Source organism: Didymosphaeria variabile (assembly GCF_027946475.1).
Source record: "Didymosphaeria variabile strain IMI 356815 chromosome Unknown scaffold_3, whole genome shotgun sequence".
NCBI classification, from domain to species: domain Eukaryota; kingdom Fungi; phylum Ascomycota; class Dothideomycetes; order Pleosporales; family Didymosphaeriaceae; genus Didymosphaeria; species Didymosphaeria variabile.
The window spans coordinates 3,548,785-3,565,168 of NW_026611622.1; the positions used below are offsets into that span (position 1 = coordinate 3,548,785).

General features: G+C 53.0%; 5 protein-coding genes across 5 annotated transcripts; 1 reads left to right on the forward strand and 4 right to left on the reverse strand.

Moving 5' to 3' along the window:
* Window positions 1–185: 185 nt before the first annotated feature.
* Window positions 186–1,052, reverse strand: N0V89_004495 (uncharacterized protein; the record flags this gene model as incomplete). Its single annotated transcript, XM_056213280.1, has 2 exons — window positions 186–862; window positions 911–1,052. The coding sequence occupies 2 exons, from the start codon at window positions 1,050–1,052 to the stop codon at window positions 186–188; spliced, it is 819 nt and encodes a 272-aa protein (XP_056073588.1).
* A 3,460-nt stretch (window positions 1,053–4,512) lies between these two features.
* Window positions 4,513–5,778, reverse strand: mtg1_2 (Mitochondrial GTPase 1; the record flags this gene model as incomplete). Its single annotated transcript, XM_056213281.1, has 1 exon — window positions 4,513–5,778. One exon carries the CDS (start codon window positions 5,776–5,778, stop codon window positions 4,513–4,515), a length of 1,266 nt encoding a protein of 421 aa, XP_056073589.1.
* Window positions 5,779–6,678: 900 nt separating this feature from the next.
* GCS1 (Zn finger-containing GTPase- Activating Protein for ARF) lies at window positions 6,679–10,343 on the reverse strand (the record flags this gene model as incomplete). Its single annotated transcript, XM_056213282.1, has 5 exons — window positions 6,679–7,053; window positions 7,109–7,879; window positions 7,925–8,044; window positions 8,974–9,521; window positions 10,277–10,343. 5 exons carry the CDS (start codon window positions 10,341–10,343, stop codon window positions 6,679–6,681), a joined length of 1,881 nt encoding a protein of 626 aa, XP_056073590.1.
* A 2,284-nt stretch (window positions 10,344–12,627) lies between these two features.
* Window positions 12,628–13,784, reverse strand: SPS19 (peroxisomal 2 4-dienoyl-CoA reductase sps19; the record flags this gene model as incomplete). Its single annotated transcript, XM_056213283.1, has 4 exons — window positions 12,628–12,749; window positions 12,804–13,312; window positions 13,361–13,619; window positions 13,730–13,784. The coding sequence occupies 4 exons, from the start codon at window positions 13,782–13,784 to the stop codon at window positions 12,628–12,630; spliced, it is 945 nt and encodes a 314-aa protein (XP_056073591.1).
* A 397-nt stretch (window positions 13,785–14,181) lies between these two features.
* Window positions 14,182–15,013, forward strand: N0V89_004499 (uncharacterized protein; the record flags this gene model as incomplete). Its single annotated transcript, XM_056213284.1, has 2 exons — window positions 14,182–14,203; window positions 14,478–15,013. The coding sequence occupies 2 exons, from the start codon at window positions 14,182–14,184 to the stop codon at window positions 15,011–15,013; spliced, it is 558 nt and encodes a 185-aa protein (XP_056073592.1).
* Window positions 15,014–16,384: the final 1,371 nt, after the last annotated feature.

Consider the following 16,384-nt stretch of genomic DNA (forward strand, 5'->3'; position numbering starts at 1 on the left):
GTCCATTGCATGCCATCTGGCAGATCACTTATCGTAAATAAGGAAATGGGCGGATGCAGATGTAGGAGTAGCATAGCACGTGGAACGTGGAAGATGCATATATGAAAAGTAATGTTAATACGATCGTTATACCCACTAGACCAGCTAGTGCCTTCTTTTGCTGTGGTCGTGACCCCTAGGTCCCTCTATTCCCGAATTCGATTCTCCAGAAAGGCAGCAAATCCTTGCCAACTATACTCACTCCTCGGTTCCCCGCCCCATTCCTGCTCATCCGACTCTAAGAACGCCTCAAATGCGTCCCGATCAAGGTCCCCTCTCAGTTCCCTCTCCCACTCCGGTTCCGCCTCCAACACAGCCTCACCGAGCCTCACATATCCGCCCCAGAATCGTGCTTCTAGCTCTTGCATCTCTAACGCCCTCCATTGGGATTCCCCCTTCATACCGTTCATCATCTCCACCACACCGCCGACACTCTCAACACATCCCAGCCTGGAGCTGCGTTTCGTCCTCCCTCTGTTAATCCACATCACCCCTTCATCCCCACCTATGATCGGATCTCTCTCCCGCATCTTCCTCGCCAACTCTCGGCTCAGCTTCTTCCCCGCCTTCTTCCTCCCGCATGCCCCTAGTCCTTTCCTCATCTTACGGATCCGACTTGCATCTCGGGGCGCCATGATCGCTCTCCTTGACCAATCCTTCTTGCTAAGGTGGGGAAGGAGCTGATAATCGAGGTCAATCTGGGTGCCAAGCGCTTCTATCTTGCGGGCGTGGCGGAATTTCTTCGTTGGTGGGAGGCGGGCGTATCCAGGGAGATTGCTTCGGAGTTTGAGGAGGGTGGAGCGGGCGGAGATGAGGTGGTTCGCTGGATAGATGTGAGTGTGAATTAGCCGTTTGAGGATGATGCCAGTACATGATGGGTATGCTGGGGTTGACTTTGGCCTGTTTTGAGGAGAGGTCGTAGACATGATTGGTGGAGCGGGCATGGGGGCGCCCATGTTCGCGCGGTCGTAGTTGCGTTGGAGAACGCCTGCGAGGAGCGGTGAGGAGTCCATGGGGATTGCAATGTCCGTGGTTGAACGGTTGTGGTATGCGGAGACTTTGAGTGATGAGAGACTTGAAGGAATGTATAGCTAGTAGGGTAACAGCAGAACTTGTGCTATTGTGCACTTCTATTGCATTGTGCTCGTCGGTGAAAATGCTGTGGGTTTATGGGTTCGACTTTTCGTTGCTATTGTGCGTAATACCCCAGTGGCTGGGAAAAGATGCAGTGAATGATTACTGGTGAATGGTGAACGGTTTTCAGTTTTGTGCACGCTAAACAGAGGAATACAAATGGCTGTGCAGGATGCAATATTGAGATGCAGTGAATGGGAACGCTTCGCTATGCAAGAGATTAAGATGTGAAAAGTGTGTTGTTTCTGCGTACTTGAGAGCAGCATATGTTGACCATTCATACTACATCTGCGTGTCTCGCATGCTTCTGATTGTCTTCCAAGACTAAAGTAGAACACGCTAGCTTGACAAAGAACCTTCAAAGAGAACCTAAAGAAGTACCACGCGCACAAAGGCCATTGTTGCTTGAAAGTTGCTCTTTGTCCAAGCTCTGGCGAGCGTCCATACTGAATCAACCACACGATGACCGCTATCACTGCTAAAACATGTGCTCTATGGCCACCACAAACAGAAAGGAAAGTGTTTTCTAGATGCAAATTCCTCCCCTGGTTCCTACCCCGGGTTCCTGAAGTCAATTTACATCGTCGCCCAACTCCACAACCTTGAGCCAGAATAGGTGCAACGCCTTCCATGTCTGTTGCCTGTAGATAGTACAGTTTACTACACCATCCGCAATCTCCCCCAAATCACCCATCTCATGCTCGACTTTGACGTTCGGGTCTGCCAGAAAGAGGTTCCATGCGCTGTTGACTATGTCCCAGGTAGCGTCTGATTTACGAACGTATCGTTGTATTCGGTGGACAGGAGTGGGCGTATAATACTGCATATCTATGTAATGGACAAGGTAGGCATGGGTAGATGGTAAACTGAGTGACATACTGGTTACAATTTTATGTGGTAACTCGGGCTGGAGGATCAGCTGAGAGATGGTAGATTGAAAAGAAGGAGGGGTGAGAATGTATGCATTATACTTCGTGACAGCTGGCGGCGAGCTCGAACACAGATGACACGAGCTAGTCTTGTCGAGTGAGTCATCGGTATGATAATTCAGAGGATATATGTGTTGTCAGAAATGACTCCTGATGTAGCAGTGACATTTGGGTTCGTATCGCACACGATTATCACCTTGAGCAGACAGCCTCTCATGGATACCTGCATTGACTGACGGCCAGTGTGACAATCCACCTCCAGTACGACCACAAATTTCGCGTCCTTCTCACCCAGTCAGACTACCACCACCTGCTTCCTGCTCGCTCATACCCTCCAACACATCGATCTCCTGAATCCAAAACCTGTACATCACATCCGACGTTCCTGCCCGATATAACGTCCAGCTCGTCACTCCCCGCGCTATCTCATTCACATCTGCCGTCTCGTACTCCAGATGAAGGTCTGGATTAGCGACGTATAGATTCCACGCATTTTGGTTCATGTCCGCCACGGCGTTGGACCTAAGATGGTACTCATGCGACTGGTGCGTAGGTAGAGCTCCACTCTGAGTGAAGTCTTCATAATGGACGATATATGTAGGCGGACACAGATATGGCATCTTGCTGAGCGAGGTTTATTGTCTTTCTTGTTAGACGATATACTTTGATGAAGGAGAAGACGTCCGTGATGATTGCAATTTAAGTAGATTTTCGCTCCGAGACGACAAGTAGAACATAAGACGACGTGTTTGAACTGCCACGATCACTGTCTGCGCTAGAAGAGTGTGACTTAGCATCAGTAAAAGGCTGTCGTGGTCTTGACGCCGTCCGCAGAATCTTTGCTGTCCACAGGTCACGTCACGACCACAACAGCATAAACACAAATCATAGGAACGCCCTCTTCCATGCAGGACATTATACTCATGACCATACCTACATCACCACTTTACGCCAGCTCGACCTCCAGCTCACACAATGTTGGCCCCTTTCTCGATATGTAACCCAACCTTATCGCCCATATTTCGTACAACACAAACTTCAGCAATCAACCATTTTACACGCTACAAACAAACGTCCAAATTTTTCAAGTCCCACTGCCCTAATAAACATGCCGCCGCGCTCTAACCTTTCCACTCCCCCAGAAGCGGGCTACATCTGGGTGATCGTCCACTCGCACACTCGTCCCAACGGTCGCCTCCAAACGACCGTAACGCAAGCCTTCTGGGATCAAAAAGCCGCCGAAAGAGACCTAAGAAACAACGTGAGAGATCTGGTCCCGAGACATGGTGGTAATCTGGAGGTGGTCTGGCCCGAATCTGACATCGATGAAGGCCGTGCTGCAGACAAGTGCAAAATAGTCAATTCTAGAACGCACGAGGTGGTGCACTCGTTCAAAATAGTGTTGTTGAGGTTGAGATAAAAGGTATAGCGGCAGCTGTAGCGGCTTGGAGCACGTGCATGTCGTGCTCAACGCTCGGGACGGAGATACGTAGCTCATAAAACGTATTCTGATCTCTTGTAAGTCTGGGTAGTTGTAGGCTGCGACGCTGATACGAAGCAAGTAACGGTCTCCTAGGAGTCATAAGACATTACCTCCCTTTGAACATAATTTAGGATTTGACCAGATATTAGTTTCCTAATTACCCCTATTCACCTCCCATTCACCTCCTGTTCACCTCCCATTCACCTCCACTCCCATCCCATCACCCTTCTTCCCCCCTAACTCAACCTTCTCCACCTCAAATCTATTCTCAAATCCCCACCAAGCCGAGCAAGTGTAACTATCCTTGCCCGGACTCCCACATCATTTCACCTCAAACTGTGCCGCATTTCCGAAGGCGAGATGCATTTGCCTCCGCAAGTACGCTTCCGCAGCCTCATAGATTCGGAAGACTACGACCGGGACTTGTATCATTGTCCTAACCCAGTGGCTCTCTTATTTTGGGAGGATGGTGTATAGATGAATTTTCGATTGTGGGGTCGATGACTTGCTGTATGGTGTAGAGTGATGGAGTGGGGGTAATACAGTCGGTCATGTCAGGAGGAAGATCTCTCGGGTGCAGTTGGGAAACGAGTACCCTTAACTAGCTCTTATAATGGTTCAGGCGGTTATTGGGCCAAGTCACCAAGACCGCTGTGCTGGCCGTGGAATGATCCGTTTGTACTTGCGCTTCACATAGCACCAACACAAAGACGACCGAAAGACAGGCGCGCATCAGAAGATCTATTAAAACGAAAAGCTACCTACTGCGAAGGCCAATCGAGGAACGAGAGGAAAGGAAAAAGGAAAGCATACTGTTGTAAGGAAACCGCAACGAACAATGAACGAAACCTGGTACAGCGATGCGAAATCATCGCGTATAATCATACTACCAATCTCTCGCGAAACCCAACAGCGGCAAGTTCCTGCTCACTGGGGAGGGGCGCGGGTAGTAGTGCGAGGAGTTACCCAGGCAGGAGGAGTAGTCTGAGTGATACTTACCGTGGAAGTCGCGATAGAAGTTTGAGTATACTCCGCAATACCGATGTCGATGTTGAATGCGTTCTTCTTCGCACATTTCTCAAACACCTTGATCTTCTGAATGCGTACCTCGGCCTTGCTTTTGCCAGAGTTCTCCCATTCAGCATCGGCGCACACCATCTTGCCCGGCAGCCACGGATGATGCAGGACGACCGCCTTGTGCGGTGAGCGTTTCTCATTGACGGCTGCCGGACTAGCCGTTACGGTGACCTGGTCCGTCGTAGTCGTTGTGGTGACCTGGTCCGTCGTTGTAGGCGTCATGGAGAACTGGTCCGTCGTTGTAGGCCAGAACTCAATACTGCGGGTGTATGTGATGGTGTGCGTACTGGTCGGGGGGACTGGAGCTGGCTTCGGGCCGCAGTCGATAGCGTACTTGTCGTTATGGCCAGAGCGGCAGGAGAACTTGCCGTAATCGAGTTCCTTTTTGGTCCAGCACTTGAAGCAGAGCTCAGATTCTGTCCACGGATGTCTCATCCAGACGCCCTTCTCGTTGTGCTTCTTCTTGCGCGGTTCAAGTGCCGCCTTATGGGTGGGCTCGGCACGAGCATTGAGCTTGGGCGCGGCCATCGTGACTTGATCAATCTCGGTGACAGTCTCGGTGACGTAGTCCACAGGTTGGTGGTACACATGGCGAGTAGCGTTGAACGCAGTCGTGTATACCGAAGGGTAGGCCTTGCCATCGCCGGCAATGGAGTAGGAGGTCACGGCCAATTCGACTTCTCTTGGGAGTGCTAGGCCGTACCAGGCGCGGTTTGGACGGCACCAGAACTGGATTGATCCGGTTGCCGCATTTATAGGGTTGCACTTGGTGAAGTCCCCGGGGAGAGAAGCGTTGTTTATAGCGTTCTTCCGGTCGCAGCCATGGCCGTGATACAAAGTAGCGAAGCATTCGATTTGCCCATCACTCACGTCATTGATCCACTTGCTGTACTTGTTCTTGCCGTGCTTATGGAATCGGACACCGTTTCCTGTAATATCTTCGCATTTGCTCATTTGGTATTTCTTCAGCTTGAGATCGTCGATATCCCCCGAGATAGGATGTCCATGGCAGTCGCCTTCGAGGTATCGCGAGTATGAGACCTTGTCTTTTTGTTTGGCGTCGACGCCGCCGATGGCCAAAAGCGCGACAACAAGAATAGTGCTGAGAGGTGCCATGGTGGCTAGTTCCTAGCAGCAGTCAGACGGAGCATTACGTCAACTTGGTAACAGAGTTGCACCGCAACAGCCTTGGAGCCATGGACTGAGTGAACACAACTGGAACAGTGACGAGTGTGGAGAGAGAGGCGGGGCAAGGGAAGCATCAAACGTACCTTGACCAACGGTAAACAATGCCGAGCCGAACTAGATAAGCCCAGGTCAGCAGAGTTGCCAACGTGATCTTGAAGGCCGTAGCAAACTGGACGTCTCGATATCGGCTTCTCGCAGCACGGGAGGGCGAAGTACACACTGATGCAAACAAAGTATGGAGAAGACTAGAGAAGCGTTAGTCATTGCCCATTGTACTTTCTGTATCATCTGCTGATGAGCGATTGAATGGAGCGTGGGATCCGAGTAGACGGTCAAGCGGGAGGTATCTTGTGGACGAGGGAAAGCGAACGGGAGGGAACGAGAGTAGGTCAACAAACATACCTTAAAGCGTGTTCGCAATCCAAGAAGCCGGCGGTCGAAAGGTGGGCGCTGGATGTGGTGTTGGAGGAGGAAGAGATGCCAACGGCGGGAGGTCAATGAGTTGAGGAGGCAATGCAGGAGGAGCGGTACGGCTTATGTTGGCATGTACACGAGACGGAAGCAGGTGCTCGTATGCGGAATTATGAAAGTGCAGGACCGCAGCAAGTTGCAAAGGGAGCCGCGCCTTCCATTTTCAGTTTGTGGCATCTTCAGCAAGCAACCACCGCAAAGTGAATGAGATGGGAGAGAGTCAAGATATTGTTCGTAATAACGTAGGATTGCGCAAGCCAATGGAAACAGCCAACCGTGTATATCAGTACAACGCACCCGCATTTTCGCTGTGCTACTCCAGAACTCCACCCATGTATCCGTCTATTCGACGCTCTCTCACCAATCCCCCCACTCCTCCTCCTTCTTTCCCGCCGGCTTCTTCATCGCACTCGTCCCAATCCCACTCGGTTTCTTCGCCGCTGCCCCTCCTAGACCCACACTCTGAGCCTGCGTCCTACTCTCTCCCGCACTCGAAAACTCATCCCAGAAGTCCTTCTTATCCTCACTCGGCCCACTTGGCGGCGCACCGAAGCTATCCCAGAAGTCCTTCTTCTCGGGCGCAGCGCGAGAACGAGAGGAGGAAGCAGGGGCATCTGCGCCCTCGACGAAGCGGTTGAGTGTGGTACCTGCGTTGGTGACGCCGGATTGGATGCCCTGGCCGACGAAGCCGGCAGTATTACGCGCTTGGGAGGCGAGGTCTGCTTCGGCGAGCTATTGTACCGTTAGCTGAATACATACCTCTGCGCAAGATGTGGTGTAAACGTACCTTCGCCATACCAGGCTTGACCCAGCCCTCATACCCCGTCTTGCCCGCCTTACTCACGCTCGCGCCCAACCAACCAAACCCCTTCGTCAGTGCAGCCACAGGATCCTTCTGGAAATCGTCCAACGCAGGCGGCTTATCAAAGTCTTCTTCCTTCTTCCAGTGATCTGGCTCGCTGCCAAACCCAGCGTACTTCCCTCCCTGGCTCGGCGCCAGGTCGTCCCTCCTATTTGCGTTTTCGGACCCCATCCGGGCAAAATACGCCTCATTTCGTGCCTTTTGCGGGTTGCCCATGGCGTTCGTTCCAAGCGCCGGTGATCCAGAACGCCCAAGCGCGCTCGCAGAGTCATTGCTTCTCGTCGTGCTGAGCGGCGTCCCGCTCCTGCTTCCCGGACCGCTCGCCCTCCCACTCAGCGGCGCGCCCGATCCCAGCGCCGTAGTCTCTTTCTTCGGCAACCGCTTGGGCAGATTACTCTTGTCGAACTCCCGGCCTTCCACCTTGCAGCTCAGCCTCTCCTTCCACTCGTCGCCCGCCTCAGAATCATATCGCTCCTGTATCGAGCTCGTCTCGAACTTCTTCCCGTCTTTCGTGTTGGAGGAATGCGAATCGAAGAATTCCTGGAACGGCTTATTGCCGCCTGCAGCCATGCGCGCGAGCTCGGAGCCCTTGAATGCGTCCATTGTTATGCTGCGGATGAAGGAGATATGGACGCCCAGACCGCGGTGCACGCCAGAGCAGGAGAGACACATGAAGATGCCGAGCTTAGGAGAAGCCTAGAGTACTTAGTGTTTGCATTGCGTTGGAGGCGGGGGAGGTACCCATTGCGGACTCGGCGCATTGCAGTCCACACACCTATTGTTCTCGTTCGTCTTCTGTATCTCCAGTAACTTGCTCCTCGTCTCAGGATCCACCTCCCACATTTTACTCATCACGAAGGTCTACACGAGTCTGCGCGACTCGTCAGCGATGTGTTGTGTATGCGTGTCAAAGAACGTGGAGATAGACTGGGAAAGAGAGGTTGCGACGCGGAGGTCCAGGTCCAAATTAGCGGTCGATGTTGGCATTGGCCGAGGGGCAGCAACGTCGTCAGCCCTCTGGGATGAGTGGCCCAAGCGCCCCCTTCTCCGACACTGAGCCTCACCTTGCAACTCCGACCGGACAATTGCATTGACAATCGGTAGTAGATAGCAGGTTCTAACGGAGCCTCGAGAACTAACGTCTTCACATTCGAAAGTCAGGTCTCCTACGCCTCATAACATTTAATATGTGATTCACTGTTTCACGAAGACTACAAATGAGGGCGTATGTTCTTCAATTGCGTACATCGCTTTCGCAGGCATTTTCAGCCCGCCAGCAGACATCGCTGGCTACCTATGTTGCCTGATCTCCTATCCGTAGATATCTGGGACCAATTACTCTCAACATCCCGCGTTGCCAATCTTCTGGCCTGCCCAATCTTCTCCCTACCCTCAACGCTCCCGGTGGAAGCTTCCTGTCCATTCCGTATGTACGTGACAGCATGGTAGATTAACTGAAAAGTAGAATTTACAGTAAAGGCATTAGCAGCAATAGCCACGAGAAGGGAAATCGCTTCGGTGCGCCGATGCCGTCGCAGGCCCAACGCCAGATCGATGCTGGTATGTGCCGATAAAGACGGTCACCTGTCAATGCCAGGTATATGAGTCTAAAGTATGTTCGTGAGGTCATGAACAGCCAGGGAAATCCAACTGCAAGAAAAGAAGCAGTGCTACCATCACTAGCCGATCCAGTATGGTTTCGAACGCGATCATCACTGCGCATCAGGATTTCGAACCTGCCAATGGGTTAGTCGATGCGATGAAGTCAATCAGGGGCTGAAGGTACATACGTTCAAGGTGCGGTGGTAATCTCGACTGTCGTCCAAGCTGCCCACACTAGCTCTACTGGTGTTGTCGAAAACGAAGATGGTGGAGGGATTGAGACGCTGGTCAGCTATCCGGAAGGAGCTGTTGCGCCGATCGGATGCAGAGATTGGGCTGATAGATTCCTGGTCCAGCGTACGACTATGCCGTCGGTTGAAGTTTGTTGCGATAGGAGGCGGGTACTGAGGATCCTTTTCGCCGCGTAAGAGGCCCGCTTTGCTCATGGTGCTTGCATAGCGGTGTACGCCAGTCTCATTTTGCTCGCCAGCCTCACCGCCCTGTCTGTCCCGCTGCTGCTTGCGCCGTCTCCAGAGCAGAAATAGCACGCCCGCAACAATGGCTGCAAGAGCCCCAACACCACCCACTACTCCTCCGACGATAGCACCAGTGTTCGACTTGGCTTTTCCGGAAAGTTCGGGCTGAGCGCTGGATGAAGGAGTGATGATGACGGTCTCCGTTCTTACGGCGCCGCCATTGTTGGTGTCCGTAATGGTTTTGAACTGGGTTTGCGGTTCTGCGGTTGATGCAGGAGGATCGTTGGTAGTTGATGGGGGCTTTTGTGAAGATGTCGAGGTTGTCGAGGGTGTGCTGCTCGGGGTCTAATTCGATGTCAGCCAGGATCTGAGATAGTCAAAAGACGTGGGTGGAGATCAAGAAAGGGATGAAGTACAGGAGTTGGGGTAGTAACAAGTGCCGCAGAGGTCGCCGTGCTCGAGACGGACGACGGTTCTGGACTCGATTCTACCACAGCAGAAGAACTTGGCGGAGCCGATGAAGGCTACATGGAAGTCAAAATCACCTCCTCCAAAAGCAGGACAAAACCGAGAAAGAACATGCAATGACTCGCAGAATAGACGACAAAAGAAAGAACACTCGATTCGCAATAGATCAACGCTCTGGACAAAAGAAGGGGATTTTACTGACTGTTGTAGCCTCAGTAGGGCTTGTTGAAGAACTACTCACTTGACTTGTGGAAGATGGCTGTGAGGCTCCCGCAGTCCCGGCAGGGTTCCCATTGAGGTTGACGTAGATGTAGTACTCGCCCGCCTTTCCACAGTTCTCGGTGTCGAAGCCTGCACAGGTATCGCTGCAGTCGCTGAGATCTGACTGTTCTGCAGGGATATAGTTTGAGCACCAGCAGTTCTGGCCCTGGAGCACGAAGAAGGCATAGTCGCCCTGATCGACGCAGTAATCATGGCATTTTCCGTTGGATTGATATTGCCAGTAGACTGGAGAGGTCAGTCAATTGCATTAGTCCCGAAGCAACACGCTTACAAGCTGAAGTGTCGGACGCTGTGTTTTGCGAAGAGCAGTACTTGTAGTCCCAGTCAGCCATGGCTGTGGCTACCAGCAGGTATAGTGCAAGCAAAGTGGCCAAGCCCGGAAAGGCTGCCCTGGACACGGTATACATGACGGCGTTTGGAGTATTGGTTCGCGGCAAACGATGGTATCGGCAGTCGGGCTACAATTGGTTTTGTGGCGGCACAGTGGAGGGTTCGAAGCTACGACGGCTTTGTTTGCGGTCTTTCAGGAACGGTGCCTGAGCACGAGATGGATTGAGCTCCGATTGCCGAGGTGGTCTAGAGGGTGTGTGATTTTGGTTTTTGTTGCTGCAGCGTACAATTCGTGACGGGCAAACAGAGGACGTGTGGCAGCGAGCGTGGTAGACGGGAGCTAAGCCGTGGAAGACCGTGGCTCTCGCAAAGGTGAGGCCTTGATCAAGGTTAACCTGCGAGAGAAGGGCTTGTCAGCATTTCTGCACGAGCGACGAGGACGAAAGGTGTCGTCGGCGTGAGGGTGGGAGGCAAGAAAGTGAGAGGCGGGAGAACAGGTCCACAGCCACCAGGATAGCATGGGAATCTGGGAAGCTGTGTTGAGTGGAGCGCGCACTAGCAACTTACCCTTGCACTCCAATCGGGCAAGCGCCGCCGTAGGTTCCGGCCGTGCACCTCGAATCAACTCAAAGACGAGGACGAGCTTTCACAGGCAAACAGAGGCCTCCGATAATGCCGCAGACGGAAGAGGAGACGGCACGGCTAGTTGTCAAGTGCAGTGCTGTTCAGAGCCCCTCTCGTCATGACGTGCATGAACGAGCAACACCCAAGCGGGCAGGTCCTCGGCGTCCAAGAAACAAGCGGAGCCTCGAGGAGCACAGGAGCGTCGCGCTGCAATCAATTGGCGCCGTGTTTTCGTGCACGCTACCCGCTTCGGACGGGGTTCCGGGCACGGCGGTAGTGCGGGCAAAGACGTTCTATAATTCTAGTGGGAAGCGAATGGCAGTCGAGCCCGAGGACGACAAGGAACAAAAGAAGCGCACAAGAAGCGAGTGTGTCGGTGAACAAAGCAGCAAGCAGAAGGGAAGCAGCAGGAGCACGGGGCCGCGTGGATGATATCGTCGGCCGCCTGTGGTGATAATCCGCAGATGGCGATCACCTGCGCTTGGGCTGGGAATAGGAGCGCCGTCGTATCGTCCGAGTATCGACGACAGGGAAGCGCGTGGGAGCAGGCCAATGGCTGCCACACGGAACCGAGAACTCGCGGGGGCCTGCAGCGACGATAAATAGTCGGTATTGATCGAGTCTCCAGGATCATGAACGTTGGAGTATTGAACGCGCAAGTGCCAGGTTTCCAAGCGCAATATATCAAGCATAGCCATCACGGCCTCAACCTGCGCTGCGCTGTAACGGCACACAACGCCCTCGAGCCGGCCAAGCCGTCCACGGAAGCTGCGTGCGACGATCGCGGACGTATGGACGGTGTCCTTTCGAAACGGTGCTGGCACGCCCGCAAGAGGCGCCCTCAGCGAAGCGCCTGTCGGTCGGTGACAATGAGTGCCCATAGGTAAGCCGGGCGACACGCTGCCACATCCAGCAACCTCTCCACCAACAGTTAGGAGGACTATCGACATCCCAGCACCTCGTCTATCGTGTCCCAAGCCCTCAATCGCAAACACGCCTGCAACCAACCATGCCAAACCTCGCGCTCTCACATGAATCCCACTTCCGCCGCGTCGCATCCCTCTGAAGATCAGCCTGAAAAGCCTCACCTCACCCTCTCGTCCAGGGCCCACTCCCAACATTTTCGACAGGGGGCGCCCCCTGCGTCTCCGCTCCGCGAACGCCACGCCGCTTCCCCTTTCGGCTGCTTAGGTCATGGCGTCATACCTATCTTGGCTTCGGGGGCGATCTTGAGCATTGGGCAGGAAGTGGATATAACAGAGCACGATCGCCAGGAGAGAGATGAAGATGTCCGCAGAACCCGCGACGGTGCTACGCCCTGTCGTCACTGGCGTTTTAAGAAGCGTGCCGTGGGCCAATTGCACACGACGCGATGCGTTGTCCGTCCGACGTCGCCGCGGGAGATCCAACGTCGTCAATCTTAGATGGTCGTGACAGTGGAGCGGATGCAGCGGATCATCAAGTTTTTTCTTCGAGTCAAGGAACAAGTGAGCTGTCATGTAACAAGCCTTCCGGATGTTTGGGTGCCCGCGGACTAGCTTTGTCTGCGTTCCATGGTTAGATTGACGCCTACGGTTACTACGCACGGCAGTACTAGGCTGACATCGACTATCATCTTCGACACCTTGCACACTAACTTCTCAAGCGCTTGACATTGATCAACTACAACTTGGACTTCTTCTTCATACCAGCTACACCCGTCACAGTGTCTCCCGAGAGGAGGAAGTCGGGATACTTGAACGCCCCTTTGTCGATGCTCTGGTTGTGCCATGCGCCGCCATCCACTAGCAATCCGAGTCAGCGAGGCGAAATGATTTCTTGGACGGATACCAACTTACCGACAATAGTCTCTCCATTAACGAAGTTGCCAGCATCCGAAAACAGATAGACGGTGGCGTCTGCGATCTCTTTCACGTAGCCCATTCTCTGGGACGGGATCTGGCGCGGTGTCTCCTTGCGGCTGTCATCTGTTGACAGACGCGCCATGCCTTCTGTGCCCGCAATGGGACCTGGCGCAATCACGTTGGAAGTGATACCTTTGGGTCCTTGCTCGATAGCCACAGATACCGACATAGCGTCGACACCTGCCTTCGCGATAGAGACATGACTCTGCAGCGGAGTGCCTGAATAGTGTAGTGTAGCACTGACGAAGATGATACGGCCTCCAGTGCCGGCCTTGGGAGGCGTCTTGCCGTCCACTTTATACTTGTTTGCTGAGTCGACCAAATAAGGCAGAGTCGCTTTCAGTGTGTTGTAAGAGCCCAGCACGTCAATGTCCATGACCGACTTCATCGCGTTCGACGATATCTGGTCGATGGTAGCGAGGAAGTTTCCTGCTGCACCGGCACTACACTGCATCAGCAACTTGTCTCAGTCTCAACGCAAGGGAGCTCACATCACGAAGTCTATGCTGCCCAGTTCTTTCGCGCAACGCTCTGCAGCGGCGACCAGCGCCTCTGGTTTCCTTACGTCTACTGCGCCTAGACCCAGTACTTTTGCGCCCTTCCTTGCCGTTGCGATATCTTTGGCCATGTTCTCTGTCTTCTCGACATTGCGCCCGATTATGCAAGCGTTGGCACCGAGGTGCACCATGGCGCGGACTTGAGCGGAACATATTGAGCCTGCTCCGCCGGTGCAGAACACGACTTTGTTGTCTGCAGAAAGCAATAGATCAGCGTACGTTTCCTTGTAGCATTCTACTGCAATAGAGCCATTGCACCGTCCTGTCCAGTTGCATATGATTGCAATCGCTGGGAATATGTACCAAAAATGCCATCCCTCCACACATCACTCAAGTATTCGTGCTTCTCCATAGGCATGGTGCGCGGTGTTTTCCAAGGAGGTTCTTCTGTTTGGCCTTCGTTTTCGGGGGATTGCCGTAACGCGGAGCTGCCGATCGTGAGCTTAGCACCCAGAGATTTGATGGCGAGTAAGATAGAAGGTCCTGATAAAAAAAATAACGTAATGCTCACACAGTATGAAAGAAGCTGCCGTGAGACCTCGAGTTGTTGCTGACGACAAGTCGTGGTGTTGCGGCTCCAGAGCTCCGCAATGAGTACCAGCCGAGCCTCGGTACTTTAGGCGTGCTTACTATTCTACCAACGGCCGTAGCAGAGAGTTGGGGAAGCAGACGGAGGGATTGCATTCCGATTAAGGGCAGGTGGAAGGTGGAAGTAAGAACGGTACTCCACACTCCATATTCAAGGAATCAGAATCATGTCAGCATACCCGAACACGGGTTCTTTGAGTTTGTGGAAGTGCAGGAGCTTGGGCCGCCTGCTTCTTCCTACTACCTAATCCCCGCATCACGTGTTGTAGCCGCTCGATCAGAACCACGTCAATCTGCATGACTGCAGCCTTGCCCCCACAACGACATCCAAGCTCCAGCTCCAACGTTGCATCAATTGCTCCGTTACGTGACGACTGAATAGCGGCACTATGGCAAGCCCGACGGTTTCTATCTGCAAGTTCGTGGGGACGATAAGTCTGGGACTGCTCACTGTACGTTGTAGCTACCTTATCGCACTCCGCTGTTCCCACTGCCATCATTCACCTCTCATGGAGCTCTGTGGAGCAATTGGCCGATACGGAAATGATCACTAACATTCGGCAGGGCATCTCAGCCTCCCTCTCAACAACCGCCCTCCCAGCCCTCCTCACCCTCCCCACCGCCGTAACCGCCCGCTCAACACACACCTACCTCTCCTCCAAAACGCGCCTCCTCTCCTCCTACCTCCGCCACATCACAACCTTTACGCTCTTCTCCGCCTACCTCCTTTCGCCGCGCCGCTTCCGCCACCCCTACCTCCTCTACACCTCCATCTTCGCATTCGTCTCAGGCCCTGGTGTTGACTACGCGGTTGCGTTCCGAGAAGGCAAGAACGAGCAGAGAGCCCTGCTAGATCTCGAGGCGCAGGGAGATGATGTCAACGGCGAGGAGGTGCGGCATGCGGTGGAGAGGATGAAGGTTACGGAGGCGTGGAGAGCGGGGATCTCGGGGGTGGCGTTTGCAATGGGTGTGGTGGGCATTTGGGGAGATGGTGCGTAGGATGATGCTTGGATGCGCCAGTCGTTAGCTGCGGTGTATAAGATGACATGGTGACGGTGGTGTTTGGTGCTTTGGGCACAAGTGAAGTTGTTAGTATAGGCGTTTCGCATACTCTCCTGTCAGTTTTATGATCCCCTGTACATAGCGAGAATACACCATTCGACTCATGTCGCTTGTGTTGGACGGTACCTTCGTTACTTACAAGACCACACAGGTCAAAATGCACCGGCGCTCACGTTCATACTGCGTAACGGACTGCGAATCTGCATAATTTGCCCGTCTAGGCATCGCAGCCGCTTCTCAATCGTTGGTCATTTTTCGTGGGCCTGTGACAGCTGTTTGTGAGAGGGCAAGAGAACAAGCTGTAGAGACTACGCGTCCCGCTTACGCCAGGAACCGCGTCCCATGAGGATGTCTTCTCCTTCTTTCTATCTTGTCTATTAACAGGCACCGAAACACGATCCAGACATTGAGAACATTTGCATGGCTTTTTATCCACATGCAGGAGTAGTCCAAGGCTTTTTAGTTCCGCCTCAGTGAGGTGGTGTGTGCCAGGCATGGACTAAGAATTAGCTTCTTATATACCTTCGCCTGCGATCATCAAATGATACTGATGGGACAAATCATCACCAGATCCTAATCGAGGTGACTAAAAGGCAAGGCCACGAAACCTCATGGGCTCGTATTCCAGCCGCTTGTCGTCCTGGGCAGAGACAAGCGAAACGAAGGACATAAGATCAAAGTTCTTGATTTTGGATCTCCATGGATCCTACGATATCCACTTTTAATCACCGAATGGTAGTGGCTGAGAAGTGTGAAGAGCAAAAGGTGCAGGCAAGCACGCTTTATATATTCACTATCCGGGTCGGCAGTGTTGCACAGCACCATGTCTTTATGGTGATGGCTGAGAGGACAGTCTGTGAATCCACGAAACCATTGTCCGTCATCATGCCGTTCTGAACACAGCCAAGAGGCTGGAACGACATGTAGATGTACAGGACTTGCTTTAGACCCCCATGAACTAGTCCAATATGGAGTTTATTCACCAGTTAAGCAGAGTCTAGTAGTGTGAAGAAGATGTACGAAGTAGGAAGAAGACGCTTATATACGCTCAAATTCTCAACTGGTGACGTGGTGAAGAGGATCATCACTGTACCAGCGACAGACGCACAAAATCAAGCTCGGCAGGCATAGGCTTCTGCGTCTTCGTGTTCGAGTAGCCTCGCACACACGCAACAAACATGTCTTGCGAAGAGAAGTACTTTTAGGCTTCCACATGAGCAGATGCGATTGGGGTTTTTAGTCTCCAAGGCCTGGCGGAGCAGGAAAGTGTGAAGAGTAAGGAAAGTGTGTAGAGCAAGCAAAGCGTAC